Source organism: Delphinapterus leucas, chromosome 11 (genome assembly GCF_059928025.1).
Source record: "Delphinapterus leucas isolate spDelLeu-1000000601 "Yukka" chromosome 11, BTC_Dleu_Yukka2, whole genome shotgun sequence".
Lineage (NCBI taxonomy): Eukaryota > Metazoa > Chordata > Mammalia > Artiodactyla > Monodontidae > Delphinapterus > Delphinapterus leucas.
Window position 1 is genome coordinate 99050817 of NC_143139.1, and position 23256 is coordinate 99074072.

At 47.4% G+C, this 23256-nt stretch overlaps 2 protein-coding genes across 5 annotated transcripts in view; one reads left to right on the plus strand and one right to left on the minus strand.

The window, feature by feature from the left end:
- PPARA (peroxisome proliferator activated receptor alpha) overlaps window positions 1-13334 on the plus strand; it is a 73796-nt gene extending 60462 nt beyond the window's left edge. Inside the window, exons 7-8 of the mRNA XM_022597139.3 lie at window positions 2221-2668; window positions 5569-13334. Of these exons, the coding sequence (XP_022452847.1) occupies window positions 2221-2668; window positions 5569-5816 (696 nt within the window). The 3' untranslated portion in view covers window positions 5817-13334. The remainder of the gene's footprint in view (window positions 1-2220; window positions 2669-5568) is intronic.
- CDPF1 (cysteine rich DPF motif domain containing 1) lies at window positions 13264-18628 on the minus strand. 4 transcript variants are annotated; one of them, XM_022597142.2, is made up of 3 exons: window positions 15361-17824; window positions 14191-14347; window positions 13264-13851 (listed from the first exon to the last, which is right to left on the minus strand). In XM_022597142.2, exons 1-3 carry the CDS (start codon window positions 15525-15527, stop codon window positions 13705-13707), a joined length of 471 nt encoding a protein of 156 aa, XP_022452850.1. In that variant the 5' UTR covers window positions 15528-17824; the 3' UTR covers window positions 13264-13704. The 4 variants fall into 4 exon arrangements, 2 of the variants coding, with proteins under 2 accessions (XP_022452850.1, XP_022452851.2); XM_022597143.2 differs by having other exon boundaries at window positions 14191-14302; window positions 15361-15473; XR_016395083.1 differs by having other exon boundaries at window positions 13737-13851; window positions 14187-14473; window positions 15361-17830.
- Between the last annotated feature and the right edge of the window lie 4628 nt (window positions 18629-23256).

A 23256-nucleotide genomic window follows, 5' to 3' on the forward strand; every position in this document is an offset into this window, starting at 1 on the left:
ATGCTAATCCCATTCTTAAAGGTCCACGGTGTACACTCATGAAAGACTCTGGTAGACTCTAACTTTATTTAACTCAGTGTTTCTCAAGGGTTTTTTTTTGACAACAGGATTCTTTTTTTTTTTATGTAACACCTTTATTTCTGCTGAATGTACTTTTGAAAAGCCAGTGATTTGAATAAAGTCAAGGTGGCCTTATAATATTTTCTGAAATTGAGGGAGTACTGCCACCTGTCCTTTAAAAACATTTTTCTGGTCCATCCTATAAACGTTAATACTTTAAATCCGAGCTCCAACTTCCTGTGAAGCAGAACTGCCCCCAAACTTTCTCAAAACAGTGGTAAATCTGGCCTGCTTTTAATTTATTTATTTATTTATTTATTTATTTTTGGCTGTGTTGGGTCTTTGTTGCTGTGTGCGGGCTTTCTCTAGTTGCAGCGAGCGGGGGCTACTCTTCGTTGCGGTGCGCGGGCTTCTCATTGCGGTGGCTTCTCTTGTTGCAGAGCATGGGCTCTAGGCGCGTGGGCTTCAGTAGTTGTGGCACATAGGCTCAGTAGTTGTGGCTTGTGGGCTCTAGAGCGCAGGCTCAGCAGTTGTGGCGCACAGGCTTAGTTGTTCTGCAGCATGTGGGATCTTCCTAGACCAGGGCTTGAACCCACGTCCCCTGCATTGGCAGGTGGATTCTTAACCACTGCGCCACCGGGAAGTTCTGGCCTGTTTTTAAAGTCTTTGGAGAGAGAGAGTTTTGGTCTTCCTTCATCAAACTTGAGATTGTTAGAAATTGGGCTTTGAGTTCTGTATTCAGAATGTTTTCAGTCATTCACAGATAATTTTAAAAATATTCCCTTTCCTCAGATGTGAAATCAGATCTTTTTTTTTTTTTTTGTCCAACACTATCTTGCAAATTCTAGTTCTGTTTAAACATTTCGTAGGCAGTGCATCACATTATCCCAACACACCCACCTCTGTGCCAGGTATACCCAGCAGGTTCCCAGAAGATGGCTTTGTGCTGTGATTCCTCCTGATGCTCTTGTGAGCCCAGAAATAGGGCACACGTCGTGCCGTGGGCACAGAGGCACTGTCAGTGACGTGTTTTGCCCACTGGCAAAGTGATTCTTAAAATCACTGGGCTTCTTATACACTCAGTGTTTATCCAGTGGGGATTGAAAATAATGCCTCAGCCCACTTCATTATTGGTCTGTAGAACACATTAAGGATCAGAGAGATCCCTCAGAGCCTGCCATTTATTCTGCTCCGCACACAGAGCTGGCATAAATTTTGGCCAGCAGCGGTATCTGTGCCCCTTCTTCTAAGCCCCACCAGATACATCATCGCTTCTGAGCACGTTGGCTTCAAATAACATGGCCAACCATCTCTTCTTTCCTCTGCTAGATCTTTATAAAATGGCAGGAACGGTGGGTTTAGATGCAAATGGTAAGGCCACATTTAGGGAACTGCCATGGGGATTTGGTATTTGTCTCAGAACATGGAGCAGTGGTGGGAAGATTTCAGTCTCCTGTACCGGGAAACGAGGGTCCTTCAAGGCTTTCCGGTTTATCCCCCAAGAGCAAGGGTTTAACAATGCTTGTTTGTTTACTTCCACACAAATGCCAACTTTCTGACTGGTATTTATTTACATGCCGAATTTATTCATTCAACAGTCAGTGTTAGATAATGATTATCTGCGAAGTTCATAAAATGGCAAAATTAAGAATTACTGTAATTACTGGCTATTGCAGTAGTATTTGGGAATTTAGAGGACATTATAAAATATTTAAAGCGCTTTGCTAATATTCTCTTTCTTGTTAGCTTTATTGCCAAAATCAGTACTTCAGTTTTTTGGGTTTTTTTTTGGCCATGCTACACGGCATACGGGATCTTAGTTCCCCGACCAGGGATCGAAACTGTGCCCCCTACAGTGGAAGCACAGAGTCCTAACCACTGGACCGCCAGGGAATTCCCAGAACTTCACTTTCTTAGCAATGAAATCCCCACCCAGTTTTAGGCGCCCATGATTATTATCTTACTGATTTATCTTGTCCTCTATTAAATGTCTTCTTGTCCCCAGCTAATTTTGAGGTTGTTTAAGGATGAGGACTGCGTTTTGTACATCATTTGATTCTCGACAGGTGCTGGAATACTGCAGCTACTCATCGCTCTCTTGATAATTAAGCAGACAGCTTGTCGCCATCACCCGACTTATTCCGGTGTTTTTCTTTTCAGCCTTTTGTCATACACGACATGGAGACGTTATGTATGGCCGAGAAGACTCTCGTGGCCAAGCTGGTGGCCAACGGCATCCAGAACAAGGAGGCAGAGGTCCGCATCTTCCACTGCTGCCAGTGCACGTCTGTGGAGACGGTCACGGAGCTCACGGAATTCGCCAAGTCCATCCCGGGGTTCGCAAACTTGGACTTGAACGACCAAGTCACTTTGCTGAAATACGGAGTTTACGAGGCCATATTTGCAATGCTGTCTTCTGTGATGAATAAAGACGGGATGCTGGTAGCATATGGAAATGGTTTTATAACTCGTGAATTCCTAAAAAGCCTAAGAAAACCATTTTGTGATATCATGGAGCCCAAGTTCGATTTTGCAATGAAGTTTAATGCACTGGAGCTGGACGACAGTGATATTTCCCTTTTTGTGGCTGCTATAATTTGTTGTGGAGGTAAGTTATTGATTTCACCTGCTGGTGCTGTGGCAATCACAGCCTCCCACCTAGAGAATTTGGCGGTGGTAAATCCGACGTGAGTAGGGTGGAGCCAGCACTGTAGGGGAGGAGGGTGTCCGAGCCCCACATTGCCACTAACCAGGATTCAGTGAGAATGATATCAATATCATATCATACTATAGCATACGTTATTGTTTTCCGTTGCAGAGCTTTTATTTTTTATTTAAAAAAAATTTTATTTTATATTGGAGTATAGTTGGTTTACAACGTTGTGTTAGTTTCAGGTGTACAGCAAAGTGATTCAGCTATACATATACATAGATCTACTCTTTTCCAGATTCTTTTCCCATTTAGGTTTTTACAGAATACTGAGTAGAGTTCCCTGTGCTATACAGCAGGTCCATGTTGATTACCTATTTTACATATAGCAGTGTGTATATGTTAATCCCAAACTTCGTGTTATTATATATAAACACATTTGTAAAGTATAAATGTTCTATCTGTAATTACATGAATATATATTTATTTAGAATATAATGGAAGATTAGGCATCATTAATAATTATGATGTGGTTATATCTATTATAGCTAATGTCTATTATATGTCAGGTATAATTGTAATAATATTATAACGTATGGTGTATAATACCATCATGCACAGTCGGCCCTCCATACCTGTGGGTTCTGCATTTGCAGGTTCAACCAACTGCGGATTGAAAACATTCAGAAAAAAACATTTCCAGAAAATTCCAAAATCGAAACTTGAATTTACCACACACCAGCCACCATTTACGTGGCATTCACATCGTGTTAGGTGTGTTAGGTATTACGAGTAATCTAGAGATCACTTAAGGTGTACGGGAGAATGCGCGTAGGTTATGTGCCATTTTATATATGGGACTTGAGCATCCGTGGATTTTGGCATCTCGGGGGGTCCTGCAACCAATCCCCCACAGATACCAAGGGATGGCAGTGTTATAATTATGTTATTATCATATGATATCCATATTACAGACAGTATCTATAAAGTCATACAGATGTTAGTCGGGTTGCTGTCTCTAGGGGTATATTTATGCTATTTCAGAATGAAAACTATCTGTAGCTCACTGTCAGTGACTGCAAAGTGTGCTTTGCCAAAGGAAATGGATCCCAGTGAAGGAGAATCTAGGCCTCTGTACGGGGCAGCTGGCCCTGCGGTCCCCAGGTTTTTGGCTCGGTGTCACGTTCCTTTAAATAGCCCTGTCCTGGGTCTAAGAAGGTCAACCCTCTACTGTAAACTCGGCTGACCCTACCCAGCCTTAGGGGAGACCGAAGGGGCCACCGCCTCCTCAAGCTGCCTGAAGCTGTACTGTCCGCCACGAGTCCCTCACTCGCAGAACTGAGGCTGTGGCCACAGTCGCCCGGACTCTGGACGTGGAGCTGAGGGAGGGTGGCCCAGCTCCACGAGGTCCGTCCTTCTGACCGTCCAGCTGGGCACAGGTGGAGGAAGTCCTGTGCTCTGGCAAAAAGCACAGAATGTGATCTACCACCGTCCTTTGCGCGCTCAAGATGTCGTGTTGTGGGGAGAGCAATGCACAGCTATTTATAAGTAGTATGACAGTTTTATAAAAGAGATTTTAATCATAGATCAGAAAAATGTCTGGTGAGGTATACATGAAATCTGTATGACGGGGTTAAAATTATGAGGGGGGTTCACTTACTGTTTTTTAAAAATCTCTCTCTTTAAAAACTTAGTAATTATTTTATAACCAAAAAAAAAAGAAAAAGAAAAATCCACATGATGAGCAACACTTTTGAAAATCCTAGTAATGCATATGGGACTCTAGAGAGAGCCCTGCCTATTGAATATGGAGGGTGGGGGCTGATTTTCTGGAACAAGGGCAGGATGCATGGATCTGAGCTGTCCCAGGAAGTCTGGTGTCTGTGTCTGAGGCACCCCGGGAGGACACCTGGTGTCCACATCACCCTTCCCGCACCAAGCCTCAGACCTCCCCTCTCTGGGTTACCTCAGCATCCTCCCGTATCCATCCTCCAATTCATTTCTGGCTCCACCTTCTTTTCAGCTGACTTATATTGGAAGGTACCTGTAACGGTGCTTTATACCACAAAACCGAAGTCAAACATAATCACACTCCTTAAATATTGTTGAAACCGAACACCTAAGAAGACACAGGAAGAAGAATTTCATTTTCCATATTATGCAAAAGCAGTTTGTGTGTATAGTTACTCCTCTACATACAGGTTTTCCCCGACAGGTGGTAATCAGATAAATCCTAAATGAAGCGGCCACCCCGTAAGGTAGCTAGTCATTTTAAGGTCGTAGAAATATTTAGGAATGAGTATTTGTCCTGTCTGCCCCTATCAGGCCCAGCGACTTGGGAAAAGTCTAGTTCCATCTTCTAGGTAAGTTGACAGCATCTAAAGGCAGCTGAGCTTTTGGTAAAAAGAAAAGGCCATGTCCAATCAGAATGTTTGGTTTCTCGGGAATTCCCTGGCAGTCTAGTGATTAGGACTCTGCACTTCCACTGCAGGGGACGTAGGTTTGATCCCTGGTCGGGGAACCAAGATCCCGCATGCTGAGTGGCGTCGCCAACAAAAGAAAAAAAAAAGGGCTTCCCTGGTGGCGCAGTGGTTGAGAGTCCACCTGCAGATGCAGGGGACACGGGTTCGTGCCCCGGTCCGGGAGGATCCCACATGCCGCGGAGCGGCTGGGCCCATGAGCCATGGCCGCTGAGCCTGCGTGTCTGGAGCCTGTGCTCCGCAACGGGAGAGGCCACAGCAGTGAGAGGCCCGCGTACCGCAAAAAAAAAAAAAAAAAAGGTTTCTCAAACTGAAAAACAGTTATTAGGTATTAGCATGCTGGTAATCGCAAACATCTCTGCTTTCTTTTGAGGATAGATCGGCCCGGCCTTCTAAATGTGGGACACATTGAAAAAATGCAGGAGGCTATCGTGCACGTGCTCAAACTTCACTTACAGAGCAACCATCCCGACGACGTCTTTCTCTTCCCAAAACTCCTGCAAAAGATGGCAGATCTGCGGCAGCTGGTCACGGAGCATGCGCAACTGGTGCAGGTGATCAAGAAGACAGAGTCCGACGCCGCCCTGCACCCGCTGCTGCAGGAAATTTACAGGGATATGTACTGATTTCTTGGAAATGCACACAAAAAAAGAAACTTTTCAAGCGTTTTTAAAGGCGACAGCACTACAAGTGAGAGATGGGAGCAACGCAACTTTGCACAAATGTCACCATTCGAACCTGGGACAAAGGAAAGTATAAGCTCTAGGTAACCGGAATCCTGTTCCATGTTTCTTTCTTTTTTTAAACCACTGCTTCAAGAAATGCTGGTGATAAACAGCTATTAGTCAGCACTTGGAAAATTACGCAGAATGGTGTTCAGTGATCTGATTTAATGCACCCGATGTGAATCAATGCAGATTTCTTTGTCACCTTAGGAATTTACTGGTGAATTAACCTCAAAATACGTGGTCTGTCTTCCCTTTTCACCACGTTTTGACTGTTGTGCTCCTTTATAATTTTGAAAACTAATCAGCACTTTTAATTTTTATAATCCTGTAAACCTAGATGTCTCCAAAGGTTAGGTATTTAAAAAGTTTCCTGAATTTGAAGAAAGACAACATGCCGGTTTTGAATCGTAGGATTTAGAATGTCAAAGAATGATTCGATAAGCTATCAAAACGCAGCAATTGTTTTGTTTCAGTTCGCTGTTTTCATGATGTAACTAATATGTGGAAAAGCCTGTTCCCAGGTTTGTGTAGAAGATCCCGGAAAGCCACGTCTCACGGGCCCTCTGGACTCGATCCTCCGCCTGCTTAAAGCTAGTGTCCGTGGTCAGCAGGAACAAGACAAGACTCTGAAGCACGTCAGCTTCCCATTCCTCTCACCTCCATTTCCTATCAAATCTGAACCAACTGACTCAGGCTGTTTGGGGGCCATGGTCACGTCTCCAGGGGCAAAGTGACAAGTTATTTGTAAATCTTGCGCTGGGCCCCCTCTGTCAAGGCAGCTCCTTGGTCTTTTTCTGTGTTGCTTTTTTAAACATGCGGCTTAATTTTTATAACTCTTGCTGGTGGTAGCTGCTCCCTGGAGTGGAGAAGATGAGGCACAGGTGACTTTATCGTGTGGCCTGGGGGCAGGGGTCTCATCTGGAGAATGAACGGGCCAGGCCGGGGCGGGGGGCGGGTGTGGGGTGGATATGAAATGGTGGTTTTACTCATCTCAGGATGCACAACAGGGCGGTGGTTTTTACAAAGATTTTGAGAGTTGGTCCCTTTTCCAGCTACATATGTAAGGTAGTTTTGCCATTATTTGCAATAACTGTTTCAGCCTTAAAGATCAACTTTTCAACCTTGGTCCAGTTAGGAAGGCGGTATGGATTATGGTTCTCGTCTAGAGCACACGGACCTGGAAATCCTCTTTTTCTGTCCACCATGGTAGATTAATGGTCCCATCAGAGAACTTTCAGCAGTGCCTCCCCCGAGCCAGACTGGGCTGATCCTGCCCGTTCAGCCCCCGGACGCCTCTTGGGCGACAGCATTTACGACCTGGTTGTACCCTGGGTGCCCCTCCCCCTCTATCTTTAGGAAATTTGGTTCTATAAGGTCATTATTATTTGCCGTTAAAGAATGGCTAGGATTGAATTTGATAAAGTTCCCAAGATCAGCATTATTGTAAATAAAACTGTGAGACTTCAACTAGAGAAAAGCAAAACTTACAATTAGGACATCCTTTTACACGTTACACGTTTAGTGGTGTGTTTTATCTTTATTTTCTTTAAAGATCCAATCAGAGGATCTGCTGGAAGCAAATCAAAGCATTTCCACTTCAGAATGACACCAATCAGGGGTTGCCCTAAGTCAGAAAGGAGTTAAGCTCTGAGTCACAGGGTGCATCCGTGTCCCCATTCTTTCCTAAAATGCGAACTCCCTGGGCTGATGAGCCTGGAGGCCTGTGGCTTGTCCAAGGTCTCGGGGCAGGATCCCGGTGCCAGGTGTATGTGGCCTCTTGCTCTGGTGTCTTGGGACAGATCTATTCAAAGGGACACAGCGTCGGAAGGTGAGCCTTGAGACTCAGGCTTTTGGAAGGGTTGTCTGTTCTGTTTAGCTTCTCATACAGCCTGTCTGAAAGAGCTCCTAGCTCACGCGCGCCACGGGAACAAGCTGACGGCGGGCCCAGGTTCTGCCTCAGCGGCGTTAGTGAGCGTCTGGTCCTCTTGGGGCCCAGCTAGACCACCAGCAATGCCCCTGGCGAAGCCACAGAGGACCTCAGCTTGAAAGCCACTTGACATTGTTCACTTGTTAATAGGAAGAAATTCATTTGAAATAACAGAGTCACTAATTGCTACTCAGAGTATCTGTGGTCACCTAGTCAAACACTTCTCCAAGCACTGATGGTCAAATATAGACGAATTATTCACCAGTTCAATATATGGTCGTTTTTTGAATAGTAGCTATTTAAAGAGCACACTCTGGCTTGCTAGGTTTCAGTAGACGCCAGCATGAGGTCCAGTGGAAGCAGGTTCCGGAAGCTTCAGACCACAAGCGTGGAGCTGGCAGCCCAGGATGCTGGATGCGGGACCTGACAGGACCCCCTTTCACCACCTTGACCCACTCTTCAAGCCACTGTTTAAACCTGGTTCTTCCTTTCCTCGACTTGTCATCACAGAAAGTGCCAGACTCCTCAGAGACCACAGATTACCAGGCAGCCTTTGTCTGGGAAGGGGGGACCATGGGGCTCCTCCAGGACACCCTGCTGCCGTTCTGCCAACGCGCCTCCTCTCTGCCTCCTGGGCATTTCCAGTTGGGGGTCCCACGCCCCGCCTTCTGCCCCTGCCACCCTGTGAGAAGCCTGAGGGCTGCACATGCAGGAGGCCACCGCCCTGACGTCCAGCATTGTCAGAAACAGGGCGCCCCAGCCGTCAGAGAAGCATTTTGACTACTGCCAGAGCACCAGAGCCCTTCCTGCTGCCCGCCCGGCCTCCGGTTTCCCTGTGACCTTTCTACAGCTCTCCGCTGAGAGGCGTTTCAAGCATCTTGCCAAAGAGGATATATGCACAGGGGTAAACAGTGAATGTGGATTGAGGGGAAAGGATTTCAGAATTCCAGAATGTCCGTGAGAGCGGTCCCTGTTAAAGGGAGTCCTTCCTTCTACTTTAAGAGCACAGAATGCACCTTTCCACGGTACTGATGCGTTTCCTACACTGGGCCACATGAAACTCTAAGGAAACAGACGATCTTGAGGACAGTGAACGTTCCAGCAAAGGGCAGCAGCCTAAGATCTGAGCAGAAGCTCAAGGCCCACGTAAGATCCTTTGATATATGGTGATAAGTACTATTAATTGAGCAACTACTGTTTTCCCAAACCTACAGTATGACAGCTACCTCAATAGAGCTATCAAAAGATACTGTTAAAGTTAAGGTCCACGTAACACTGGGCCTTTTGGTGCAGCTCTAGTCAGACCATCTATTGTTAGGGCTCAGAGGCTGGATGCTCACCTTTGCTGTGTGCACACTGAGAAATGGAAGGTTTTGTGGAGTTTTAAAGTTATTTTATTGTTTAAAGGGAGCCTTGGGAATTCCCTGGTGGTCCAGTGGTTAGGACTCCACCCTTTCACTGCCGAGGGCCCGGGTGACCTGCTCACCCAGGGCCGCCTCCTCTTGAGCGATGCCTGCTGGCCATGCGTGAGCCTGTTCATGGGGGAAATCCTGGCAGATGAGGGTGGAGAGATGCCTCCGTGCAAGCCTTAGTCACACCGTGGCTTCACGAGGCCTCGCCACGCCCCAGCCCCACCTGTGCCCCTCTGTGCCTGACTCCTTTTCAAGTCACTGTGACACTGGGCACGTTTGACACCTGGTGGCCAGATGCACGATGGAGGGTTTTTGGTTTTTTCTTTTTGTCTTGACCCAATGACCACACCTGTCTCTGGAATGTCTTAAAAAGTCCTGTTTAAATATAAGTCCATTGTTTCAACCAGGGAGTCCGGCGCTCCCAGCTAAGACCAACTTGATCACGGGCATGGCCTTTTATGGGGGCTTCCAGGGACCGGGGGAAAACCAGCCACCTTCAAGTGCCTCTTCCACCCGTGTGGCCTTTCAAAGCGCAGATCCCACGAGGAAGACTGTGCCAGGTGCTCACGGCTCCCCACCTGCGCTGTCGATGCAAGTTCCTGCTGTCGCCTCCAATCCTCAGCCCCGTCTTCAAGTGGAAAACACCAGCTTGGACGAAGGGCCGCCTGGCGGTGCAGGCTTAGCCCCAGGGGTGGCCTGCTTCCCGCACTTCCCGCCCCTGCATTTAAGACGGGCAAGGTTGCGGCGAGGCGCTCCCTGTGGGTTAGCCCGGTGCCTGGGCTGCACGTGTTCCTGGAGGGGTCACTTGTTCTTAGGTTCACAACAGTGGTGTCGACTCAGGAGATGCGAGGAAATTGTACTGTCCATAGAAGTTGCAAACTAAGACCGATGCCACCAGCGGGGGGCTCAGCGATTACTAAAAAGTGTCCAGGGAGGATCTTCGCCACACTCACTGTTCCCACGGCGTTTGTGGTGCGGGCGCTGGACGGTTCCAGAGACAGACTGTCTGTATTTATTCTTCTCGTCTTGTAAGTGGCCCAGCTTCTCTTAAGTGTTGCTCCAAGCTGATTTACGGGGCTCCCCCGGGATTATGGATTCTTACCAACCAAGTCTTTGCATGGAGCTGTCAGCTAAGGGGACTCTTGCCTTCCTGACAGCAGTGACTTCCAGGCGGCACAGCAGGAAGGCTCCGCAGACAGCTCGGCTGGGAGGAGCGAACGAAGGGCCGAAGGGCCATGACAGTGACTGCTGACAGCGTCCCCACCCCCGCTAACTGGGCGCTTTCCTCCTTCTCAGTGCAAGGACTTTTCCGGTGGCGTGTTCTCCTCTAGGGACCTTCTGCCCAGAAAGATCTAAGGTTAGGCTCCAAAGGTTGAGGTCTAAAAGTTTTTGCTGAGATTTGTATCTATTTTTAGGTGCCATTTTAATACCATTCAGGAAAATGGTCGTGGACCCTCAGCCCGTGAAACACACGGGAGTGAGAGCAAAGGACTCAGAACACAGGAGGCCCATCCTACTTCTGTGGAAACTGTGGGACAAACTGAAATGTGATAGTGGAAGTTCTGCAAGGAAAAGAATAAGACAACGCGTCTCCACACTTTCACTTAAAGAATTATGTAACACTTTGCACGATGCTGTGTTTGTGGAACGCGGCAGGTCCTTAAACTTACCTCAGCAGAGTGGGCTGCTGCGGGTATGGCTGCTTGTTAGGGCAGAGAGCGAGAAGCCGCCGCCCAGGGCTCATTTCCAGACGCCCTTTCCCGGCTCGAGGCACCCGGACTCCTCAGATCTAGAGGGGGGCTCTCGACAGACCATCTGCTCCTCAGAATTTCAGTCTGAGATAAGAGAAGTGTAACCGTTTACTTCCACCCCCCTGAGAAAGGGGAGCCATGTACCGTGGTCCAGTGGGAACACATGCGGTCACATCCTTCTGGAATCCTTTGCCACATAGAAGACCACACTGCATCCACGTCAACGTCACCTCTTGACTACAGCAACTGGTAAACATCAAGGACCTCAGGCCCCGCGGCTGTTAAATGCATTACATGAAAAAAATCGAGGAAATAGCAATTTTTTACATCACAGATAGCAAACTAAGACCTGGGTCAGGTATTTTTCATTTAAAATGTGTTTGCTAGTTTGGGTGGAATGTGAAAAGCTTCCATGGTTTTCCCCGCTGAAGGTAATACACCAGCCTCCTCCTCTCTTGCCCTTCTCCCCCCGCTGTCACCCTCAGCATCTAAAATTCATTAAGTGATGAACATTACAGCGTCATGCCAGCCGGAGCGCAGACAAGCTCCCCAGGTGAGCCCTGGCTCCCCCGACAAGGGGTGGGGGCCGCTGAGTCTCCAGGCCCTGAACACAAGTGAGTGGCTCATCTTTTCAAGGTCAAATCATTCACTTTGGGCAAATGTCTTCTCTTTTTAAAGGCACAGGCGGTCTGGTCCTTTTTTCAGGCCTAAAAAAAAAAATGTACCTCACACGAGATGGATACCACTCAGTGCAGTTTTCGGTAAAATTACAGTATTCGGGTTCGAGTATCACTATTTTTTCTACACTGTATGGTAAAAAAAACTATGTTAATAGCTCTATCTTAAATACTGTGATTTGAGGGTTTTTAAAAAAAATCCTAATGTAAATATTTTACTCACAATCATGCATCTAACAGCAAACATTGGGATTCTTCTGCAATCAGTGTTAATTGACGTATACTCTCACTAGCCTGGCTCTCGGACTTGTTGGAAACACACAGGAAGCTGAAATATCACAACTGAAATACAACCGCACGCACGCGCACACACACATCAGAGCTCTCCTTCTCTCCTGAGCCATGTGGAATTCATTTCCCTGTAAACCTGTCCCCTTCCTCATGCTTCACGTGCAAGAAGCACGAATGAGCCTGTTCTATCGTTTCTACCAGCAAGGTTGCCTCTGACCCAGGTCAGAAGTCACCGATTTCACACAGGAGGACCCCGCTGGAGACCATGAACTATTCCTGTGTAGTAAGTAGCTGTCTGTTCTTCAGGGAGTTACTACCTGTGGGTTGTTACCAAAGAGCTTTGCAATTTGAAAGATGCTGATGGCAGTGATTGGCAACGGCTGGGTCTCTGCCAGCCTCCAGAGCCCAACCCGGAGTATAAAGCAGAAGCCACGGAGCCCGTGAGTCTCCCACACGATGTTTTCCATACCTTGGCAGATTTCTTCCTGATGTGTATCTGTACCGCCCCCGGGACCCACAGGGCCGTCACATCCAAACCCAGGGGGAGCCTTTGCCAGACACACGGCAGAGTGGTGCAGGTTCCCAAAGCCAGGACTGAGCTTGAGTCCTTGGTGTGTGTTTATCGTTACTGTTCTTGGGTGCCTTATACTCTCAAAGTATTTAGGGGCTGACAGACCCTTTGTATTTTATACTAAACAGGAGCAATTCCAAAGCAGATCTTTTCTGAGCAGGCTCTGACGCCCTCTCTCCAGCTCAGACCCTCTGGGTGTGACTGGTGGGGAATCCAGGGCCGCAGGAAGCCGGGGTGTGCAGAGGAGAGCAAATGGAATCTTCTTAGTCACTTTACTGGCAGTGGTTCCAGGCAATTAGAAAATGGCTATAAAATAACTTTAATTTTTTTTAAATTTTGGGTCTTACTCATTTTCCCTTTAGGAGATTGAACTGATCGTATATATTGATTTCCATCCTGAATTTACGGGAACTTATATGTTTGGAATGTCCTACTGTAAGACTGATGAATGTAAAGAGTTAATTTCAGGGTACAGTTTTGCCTTAATGGTTTTAAAAAATAAACTATTTTTAAAAATTACCTGGCGATTTTTCAGTGATGCTATGAGATGAACTGTTTTGTTTGGTCTGAAGAAAACCAATCCCCAGCTGTAGGGTCTGCCCTTAACCCAGAACAGTCCCCCAGCCCCATAGCTGACGTGGTCTCTACCTGTAGAGTCCAGTGACAGAGCGGACCTGGGACAATGTGGCCCCAGAAGACGAAACCCAGCACAAACGTCGGTCAGTAAAACCTTTATTCATACTCTCATCAAACACGTTTCTAACACCCTCCAGGCAGTGTGCGCTGGTCCTGCGGAAACTACAGAATCGGACAGAGCAGTTCCTGCCCTCTAAGAACTGGCAGGCACGTGGAGAGCCCACAATCAGTGTCTCACCAATTGCTAAGGTGGGCGCCGTGAGGGCGGGGGTGCTGCGGTCTTCGGAGCACCGGGGTCTGGGGTCTGCCTTTTGGGCGCCCTCTCTGCGTGGCTCCTGGCCCTGTTGCTGCTGCAGGCGGACCCCAGCTCCCTCTGGCTGCAGACACGGCTCCCGATGGCCCAGAAACAAGGTCAGTGACAGCAGCTCTCAGCTTGGCCCCATCTCTGAGCCAGGCCACAGAAGCCCGCTGGCCAGGAGCCCCATGCAGCGCACTGCTGCGGACCTGGTACCCGACTGGACTCATGTTCGAGAACCAGGCTGGCTGGCAGGCCTCTTGGATGGCACTTTCCTTTTCTCCAAGTCTTGCTGAATTTCCTGAGGGAAAGCATCAATGTTCTCCCGGACACAGGGGAGGCAAAATCTCTTGGAGTAGAATAAACTGCATTCCTGAAAGAAGAGGGGGACGGAGGAGCCTGAGTGCCATGGGATGCACACTGCAGCATCCCCGAGAGCCTCCAAGAATCTCTCTTCCTCAAACCCCAATGAGACCCTCTGACCCCAGCTTGCCTGTCCCCTACCCCTCTGTTGGCTGCAGGGACCCACCCATAATGCAGCAGACCAGCTGCGTGACTGTGAGGGCTCCCAGGACCACCAAGGCCAGGAAAGGCTGCTGCTCACACTGTTCCTGGGAAAGGCTCACATGTCACCTCTCTCACAGTCACTCACGTGAGGTCCCAGCCACAGGGAGAGAGGGAAAGCGGCCCCAGCTGCACGTGGCTTACCCACCGGGCCCACGCACACCAGCCTGCCGCATGAGCTGCATCTCGAGCCGAGGATCAGGAATCTGTCCTTGTCGGGTGTGAAGGGGTCCCTCATGACGTAGCTCTCCTCCAGGAGGCTGCAGGGCAGGAAGTGGTGCCAGTGGGCTGAATGGCCCAAACCTCTGCTGACGAAAGGTAGCCAGCTGCAAGGACCTCCCCAGGGCCTGGTCACCGTGCGTGCTCATCGCGGGGAGGGGTGGCCCCCAGTGCCACCAAGTAGTAGCAGAGAGGCAAGCAGTGGCGCCCAGCTGGGATGAAATGGGACCTGCTCCAGGCTCCGTGTCGACCGCAGGGAAAGAACCACTCCTCCTCGGCCCAAAGAAGGGCTGCTGCAACTCAGCCCCCAGACCCCAGCCTGACTCAGCAGGGCGGCAGGCGGGCACAAGGCCTCCATGCGAGCTCTCCAAGCCCTCCCCTCACCTCCGGGATGACACCCGCTCCCAAACTGCCTGCTTCCACACAGGGAGAACAGGACGCTTTACGCTGGCTAAGGTTCTGGCCTCACAGCGCACATCAGAAAGGAGACAGACAGGATAGGATCCGAGGCAACACCCCAGGTTCCTCAGGGCCGGAGGAAAGCAGCCTGGCCCCCGCCGGTCCCACGTAATGTACTGGTCAGATCCCCACAAGGTGGACTCTGATGGAGGACAAGTTGAAGGTCAAGAATCAAGCCCCGGGACCCACTGGCTCTACCGTGGGCCATCCGTGGGCAGGTGCACAGGAAGCTGGTCCTCAGGGCTCACTCCCACCAGTACAAGAGCCGCAAGGCGGGCAGCTTCCCGCTGAGAAGGTGTCGTCGTAGGAACCAGCGGGACCAGTGACAAGGCCCAGCCCCAGACGCAATGGCCTCTGCGGCTCCCTGCGTTCCCAGCTGCTGAGCTGTTTCAGCCTGAGCCACAGTGCTTCCACCCCGCAGCCGGAGCAGGTGCTGGGCTCTGGGCTGAGCAGGGACGTAGGGACTGGGAGGTTCTAGGAGAGCGGATGGCGTCGAACCTTGCCCTGTGCCTTCTTGGGTCACACCTGAAGTGCCCAGAGCCTGGGCCGGGTGGCCCCAGACACAACACCCAAGCCCTGTGTCAGACAGGCCAGCCAGCTCTGGGCGGGCTCCCTGGGGTGCTGGGACCCTGGTACTCACACGACAGACTTGGTGCCGGGGGGCTGCTGCCCCACGTAGCTATACGGAGCAGTTAAGGCACAGAGCTGGCACTCAAACACACCCAAGGGGCGGCGCTCCGCCTCACACTCCATCTGCAAGGTCAAAAGACAGGGCATGTCGCCTACAGGACCAAGAGCTCCCCACATCTCAAAGCTCCCCACTGCCTGCTTCTTACCCACAGGTGAGAAGGGCAGCGTACGGACAAGGCACCTCAAGTTCAGAGTAAGTGACGAGACCTGCTCAAGGTCACACGTTCTTTTCAAGCGCACTTGAGCTATTCACCAAGATAGACTATATTCTGGGCCATAAAATGAGCCTCAAACTTTAAAAGCCTGAAATCATAGAGTACATTCTCCAACCCCATAATAATTAAAATCAGTAACAAAGAGATACACGGAAAATCTCCAAATATTTGGAAATTAAATGATATACTTCCAAATAAACTATAATTCAAAGAAGAAATCACAAGAGAAATTAGAAAATATTTTGAACTAAATGAAAACTAAAATACAAAATATCAAAATACATAGAATGCAGCTTAAGCAGTGTTTACAGGGACATTCACTGTTTTAAATGCTTAAATTGGAAAAGAGGGTTTAAAGTAAGTCATCTAACTTTCCACCTTAAGAAGCTAGAAAAATGCAAATTAAACTCAACATAAACAGAAAGAAGAAAATAATAAATAACACAAATCAAAGAAACAGAAAATGGGCAAACAATAGGAAAAAAATCGATAAAACCAAAGCTGGTCATTTCAAAATGTCAATAAAGTTGACAACCTCTAATTAGACCGATCAAGAAAAACAGGAAGAAGATACAAATTACCACAATGAGGAATGAAACAGGGGACATCACTAAGACTACAGGCATTAAAAGGATAATAAAGGAATGCAGTGACCTTTTTTACCAAATAAATCTGACAGTTTAGCTGAAATGGACATATCTCTTGAAAAAACACCATTTATCAGAACTGACTCAAAACAGAAAACCTGAATAGCCCTTTATCTATTAAGAAAACTGAATTCATAATTTAAAATTTTCCTTTAAAATGAAATAGTGCAAAAACAAACAAAAAGGACAACAAAAAAAAGAAACAGAACACCAGCAAAACTTCATGCCCAGATGTCTTTACCAGCAAATTGTCAAGCATTTAAGGAAGAAGTAATACCAACCTACAGAAACTGTTTCAGAATACAGAGAAAGGAACACTTCCCAAGTGATTTTGAGGCCTATATTACATGGACACCAAAACTGCCAGTATTACCCTGATACCATTCATCGGACAAGACTACTACAGGAAAACTACAGAGTAATACCCTTCACAAGCAAATATGTCGAGCAAAATATTAGCAAACTGAATTCAATAATACATAAGAAGCCTAGGGAGTCACGACAGAGTGGATTCAACCCAGGAAGGCAATGTTGGCTCAACATTCGAAAACCAGTGAATGCCAACTCATGAGAGTAACTGAATAAAGGAAGAAAAACCACACCATCATTTCAATAGATGCATCAAAAAGCATGACAAAATTCAAGGCTCTGGGTGGTGCTTCAGAGCCAAGGGGCTCCCCACCTGACTACAGAATAAATTCCCTTCCGTGGCATTTAAGGCCTCTTCAACTTGGGACTTACATCCCAATGGCTCTGCCGCCCAGCCCCCGCCCCTCCATGCAGCAGGCTGCAGTTCAAGTGGCTTCATCACTGTCCTTCAGGTGTTCCCTGCACTTTCTCACACCCCACCCCCCGTGCCCCGGCCTTCGCTCCTGCTGTTTCTGCCACCTGGAGGGTTTCCCCCAACGTCTCTACCTATGGAACTGCCCTCTGGCTGCCCTTAAGATTTTCTGTTCACCTTTGGCTTTCGACAGTTTGACTATACAACTACTTTTTTTTTTTTTCCTTTTAAACCTATTTATCCTGCTTGTGCTGCTTTAAGCATTTTGATCTGTGGTTTAGTATCTTTCATTACTTTTGGAAAATCCTTAACCATTACCCTTCAAATATTTCTTCTGCCCCATTCTTTCTTGTCTCCCGCTGAGGTTCCAACCGCAAATACGTTAAGCTTTGATGTTGTCCCGCGGTGCTTGGACCCTTTGCTCTGGGTTTGTTTTTTTCTACTCTTTTCTCTCTGTGTTTCAGTTTGGGTCATTTCTACTGCCCTGTCATCAAGTTCATTGATTTTCCCTTGGTTATGTCGAATCAGCCGACGTGCACTCGGAAGGCTCCGCGCCGCCGCGCAGTCCGGGCGGGACGGGGGATGAGCCGGGGCGCAGGCTCCGCGGCCCGCCCCCAGCGCCGCGGGAGGCCGCTCGGAACCCCGCAGGGCTCCGCGGAGGCACCCAGGCCGAGCCGGACGCACGAGACGCACCGGGAGGGACCCTGACGCGGCCGCACACGTCCCCGTCAAGCCGCCAGGCCGCGCCACTCACCGCCACCGCCACCACCCGCCGCCGCCGCCGCCGCCGCCGCTCCGCCGAGCCCACGGCGCGTGCGCGGTGAGTCGCGGGGCGGGGCCTCGTGGCGGACTTCCGCCTCGTCCTCCGTCTAGCTGCGGCTTCCCGTACGCGATCTCTCGGGATTGGCAGCGGCTGGGCAGCACCTGGCTACCTCACGCCGACGTGGCCTGATGTCCTGGCTGCTCCAAGACTCTCAGCTTCTTTCTGGGTTTCCCACCGGGCTCTACAGAGTCGGTGCCGCCGGTGCGCGGCCCACAGATAACCCGGCCTCAGCCGCATTTCCATCCCCACGTGGTTTCTCTCACCGCGCGCTTTGGACCGAAATGCCCTGGTCTTAGTTCTTATGCTACCCGTCCCCCAACTAGGACGGAAGCCTCCGGGGCCTGGGGCCAGGGCTGCAGGCAGTGATTACTATGTGCCCTAAGGCAACAGACAGAATGGGTTCAAAACGAGCCCTGTGGCTTCCTGCGACCTTTAAAAGCTGTGTGCTGCCGGGACTTGTCACTGTACTCCTCCAAAGCCTTAAAGTGGCCTAAGTGGCCTGCAATGCCCGTCGTCATCTGGGACCACCATCCTTCAACTTCCAGGTCTTCACCTTGCAGCACCAACCACGTCAGCTACCAAAAGTTGCACTGGACCCCAAGCTCCCCGTCCCGAAGCTCAGACAAGGGCTTCCCTAGACCTGCAGTGGCCGTCCCACCCCACTCCTGGCCCCTCTACTCCTGTGTATTCGAGACACCATTCTACGGGGCTAGGGGATGATTATGAAGCCAGCAGCCCTGAGGTCTGGGACTTCTTCCTTTGGGGAATCGAGAAATAAGGATTATATAAGGTGTCTTAGTAATGCTGGCAACAAGAATTATTTCTGGACTTGAGCCAGAGCGGCTCCTGCCGTGAGCCTCAAGAATTAGCGAGCCCTTACATTTTGCTACTAGAGCATGTGACCTCAACTGTGCTTACAGCAATGGCACTCTTTGGATCAATTCAAAGATTACATACTGTTGGTTTTTATTTTTGGATCTGCCCAAAGATGGGCCACTTGATAAAGCATTTAAAATTTGACCTAAATCCACTCTGAGATACATGACTGGTTAACCCACGAATGCTGTCAAAGCCATTAGACAGTTTAGACAAGTTACGAGCTGCACTGGAAGAGTTAAAGTGAAATAATATTCAAAGAGCAAATCATGGACTTTGTCAGAAAATAAAGTTAATTTTGATTTGAGCTGTCCACAGTTACTGATATAAGAAAAAACTTACAAAAAAATCCAAAAGGATTAAAACTAATAAAGCTTTAGAAAAAAATGGTTTCCCAAAAGAAACTGCATGTGACATAAGCACTAAATCAAGAGAATGAAAAGACAAGCCACAGAATGAGAGAAAGTATTTGCCAAAGGTGTATATGACAAAGGACTGTTATCCAAAATGTACAAAGAACTATTAAAACTCAACAGTAATAATACAAACAACCCAATTAAAGAATGGGCCAAAGACCTTAACAGACACCTCACCAAAGAAGATACACAGATGACAAATAAGCATATGAAAAGATGTTCCACATCCTATGTCATCAGGGAAATGCAAGTTAAAACAGCAATGAGATACCACTGCACACCTATTAGAATGGCCGAAATCCAGAACACTGACACCAGCAAATGCTGGCGAGGATGTAGAGCAGCAGGAACCCTCATTCATGGCTGGTGGGGATGCAAAATGGTGCAGCCACTTTGAAAGACAGTTTGGAAGTTTCTTACCAAAACAAACATACTCTTACCATGTGATCCGGCAATCATGATCCTTGATATTTACTCAAAGGAGTCGAAAGATTATGTCCATATAAAAACCTGCACACATGGTTATTACACCTTTATTCATACTCATAATTGCCAAAACTTGGAAGCAACCAACATGTCTTTCAGTAGGTCAATGGATAAATAAACTGTGGTCCATCCAGACAATGGAATATTACCCAGCACTAAAAAGAAATGAGCTATCAAGCCGTGAAAAGACATGGAGGGAACGTAAGTGCATGTGACTTAAGTGAAAGAATCCAACGTGAAAAGGCTACATAGTGTATGATTCCAACTCTATGACAGTCTGGAAAAGGCGGAATATTGGAGATACTAAAATGATCAGGGGTTGGGGGGAGGGAGGGATGAAAAGGTTGAGGACACAGGATTTTTAGGGCAGTGAAAATACTCTATATGATGGTATAATGGTGGATATGTCATTATACATTTATTCAAACCCATAGAATGTGTAACACTGAGTGAACCCTAATGTAAACTATGGACTTTGAGTGACTATGGTGTGCCAGTGCGGGTTCGTCAGTTATAACAGATCTTCCACTCTGGCAGGGGATGGTGACAATGGGGAGGCTATGCTTGTGTGTGGGCAGAGGTATATGGGAAATCTCTGCAACTTCCTGTCAATTTTGATGTAAACATAAACTGCTCTAAAGAATAAAGTGCATTTTTTTTTAAAACCCACTAAAATGACATTCAAATACAACGTAGGGAAGTTAGAACTAGGAAACAGTAACATCTACTGGAGTCTGAAGAAGAGTCGTGCACAAATAATCCCAAAACTAATTTCCGTAGAGACTGTTTTCTGACCATTGTGGATCATCATAGTCTCTATCCGACAGAGATTTAAACAAAGTGAGCAACCCACTGCAGTTTTCAGTTTTCTTTATAAAATCCCAGTGCTGAAAAATGTGAAAGGTGAAAAACTTAAAAAGTACTGGATGGGGCTTCCCTGGTGGCGCAGTGGTTGAGAGTCCGCCTGCCGATGCAGGGGACACGGGTTCGTGCCCCGGTCCGGGGAGATCCCACATGCCGCGGAGCGGCTGGGCCCGTGAGCCATGGCCGCTGAGCCTGCGCGTCCGGAGCCTGTGCTCCGCAACAGGAGAGGCCCGCGTACCGCAAAAAAACCAAAACCAAAAACAAAAACTGGATGGATCTAGATGTGTTATAACAAATGATGATAACAATGAATTAATGATGACATTTATATGATGAAACGAAAGGAGAATATAATGATGTTTAATATAATGGTAATATAATATGATCTTTTTATATGCACCCTCCTTACAGTATTTAAACATGATATCAATACTCCTGGTTCAATTTTAAATCTAAAGCTTTCAGAGGTTTATTGACAGTTCCAGTTGCTACTCCCTCAGCAGAGTGAAGTTTCTCCCAGCTGAAATCATTAAAAGGTATCTGCAAACTATTAAGACTCAGGAAAGTTTGTCTAACTTGGCACTATTGTCGATACAACACAGTTATGTGAACATCTTTGTTATTATCAACACGATGATTTTTCTGAAATGAATTCAAGAAAAATAAACTTTATGGAATACACACACAATAATTTATGGATTATGTATGTTTTTTTACTCATCCAAAGATCAGTGGCCCACCAACAGAACACCCAGAGGTACACAATAGTAATTCAGTTATCTTTGGTATTTTGCCCATTTTCATCTATATAAAAACCATAGCACTACAAATAATTTTTAATTTTGCCCTTATGAAAGTGTGGGTGTCAAGCTAGGTGGCTATAACATATTTTATGTGATGGTTTGTAAACTTGTTTTATAACCTTTAAATACTCAGACATGCAGATGTTTGTCATCCTGCCCGGACCCCACGACGTTAGGGGTGGCCTTGCCAGGGAATATAGCTACCTAGATGTTGTGGCAGGACTTATAAGACCTTGTATAAGTGTTGTCTTAAACGATTAAGCTTTTTAAAGATCATGACACTAAACAAGTATTATACATTGCATATTCAAATGAAGCCTGAGAAAGGAAATTTGAAAATTGAAAAATAAGGAATTGAATGCAGATTAGAATCTAAAGCAAAGCGTTGCTAACAGCAATGAAAGGAGGGGGTAACTCTGGAGGATTAATTCCTTACATACCTCATTTCACTGTTAAGTCCAATCTTATTCATCCGTTTCTCCATTTCTGCCAGTAAAATTAACGTCCAAAGGCTGGCACTTTTATTTTAGTGCTAATGAAATTCCAGAAGCAGGCCTTAGTTTTTTAAGTAAACTCTTAAAAGCGTAACATACATACAGAGAAGTAGATACTTCCTAAGTGTGCGGCAAGATGAATTCCCACAAAGTAAGTACAGCAGTGTAACCAGCACCCAGATGAAGTCTTCCACGACAAGAGACACTGGAAGTTTCTTCTGGTTCAAGGGAAAGGCTGGCCCTCTGTGGAGTGGTGGAGGGAGGATGCATGGACAGACCTGAATTTATTGCAATGGACAAAATGCCTTTAACGGTGTATAGCTTTGAAGTAAATATTTCAGAGTATAATATACATACAGAAGCAGGCCTCACAAATGCAAGTCTTCATAATTGGTAAAAGGGTTTGAGGTAGATGAAGGACATGGAGCTTCAGATGGAGCCATCTCTATGCATCTAAAACTTGCTCTGCTACTCTGAGTTAATAAGGGGCTACATGGAGAACAAATCCAAGAACATTTATCTGGTTTTCCTGTGCAATACAGACTTGGGAGGGTATTCATAACTGTTTCCAACTTGTTCTGGAATATGCCTACCCTATCCCTGGAAACTGATGGGAACAAAGGCGTCTTAAAAGACTCCTTTAGAAATTGTTGCCATGTCCTGTGAAAATGACCTTCTAAATTTTGATTGTCTCGTTACTTTGTTTTCCTGATGTTAACCTCAAACAATAAAACAGCCAGTTTTGTTTTCACCAGCGGTTATTTTTACCAGCAAAATGGGTTTATTCGGGAGCCGCAAAGAATTGCAATTTGGGACGCGTAAGTCTGGTAAAGCAAAGGAGAGGGACCTTTTTTTATAGAGAAAGGGAAGTTGGGCGGGGCTTTTATAAACAAACTGTCCATTGGAGGAAACTGGGAGTAGGAAATCTAGTGTGAGTTGTGACAGTCTCTTATTGGCTGGGCTGTTGCCAGGCGAGGAGAAAACCTTCCTTCCTCCTGCTGCCTAGTAAAGTAGCATCGCTTCCTGCCAGAGAGGGATGGTACCTCTCTTCCCCTTGGGATCAGTGTTGGCCTGAGTGGTACGTGCATGAGAGCCCCCACTTCTGGCCTCCCGACTCCATTTTAGTGAGGTGTCCCTTTATTAATTTTCACACTTACAATGTTATAATTGGCACCTCTAATATTTCTAAACTATGTAAATACTTGTCATTGCTCTATCATTAGAAGGCCCCTGGCACTCCCCGCTCTCCCAGTATGCGTGGAAACAGCCCTGTGACTCTGCTAGACTTCTCGCTGTAGCCACAAGGTGACAGTCTTGTCTCCTTTGAGGGGCCTGCAGCTGCTGTCCCTGGTCATCACTCAGCCCACGCCACCCCCCACCCCCGCCTTGTTCCTGGACGGTCCACCTGGACCCTGCCTTTATGACCCTGTCACTCACCGCT

Excerpts from the sequence above, each read along its gene's own strand:
- CDPF1 (XM_022597142.2), bottom strand. The coding sequence starts at position 15,527 with ATGTGGGGAGCTCTTGGTCCTGTAGGCGACATGCCCTGTCTTTTGACC. Across the intron at positions 14,348-15,360 it reads CCCGGCACCAAGTCTGTCGT|AGGTTTGGGCCATTCAGCCC; the intron begins GTGAGTACCAGG and ends TTTCGTCAGCAG. Across the intron at positions 13,852-14,190 it reads GGCTGGTGTGCGTGGGCCCG|GAATGCAGTTTATTCTACTC; the intron begins GTGGGTAAGCCA and ends CTCTTCTTTCAG.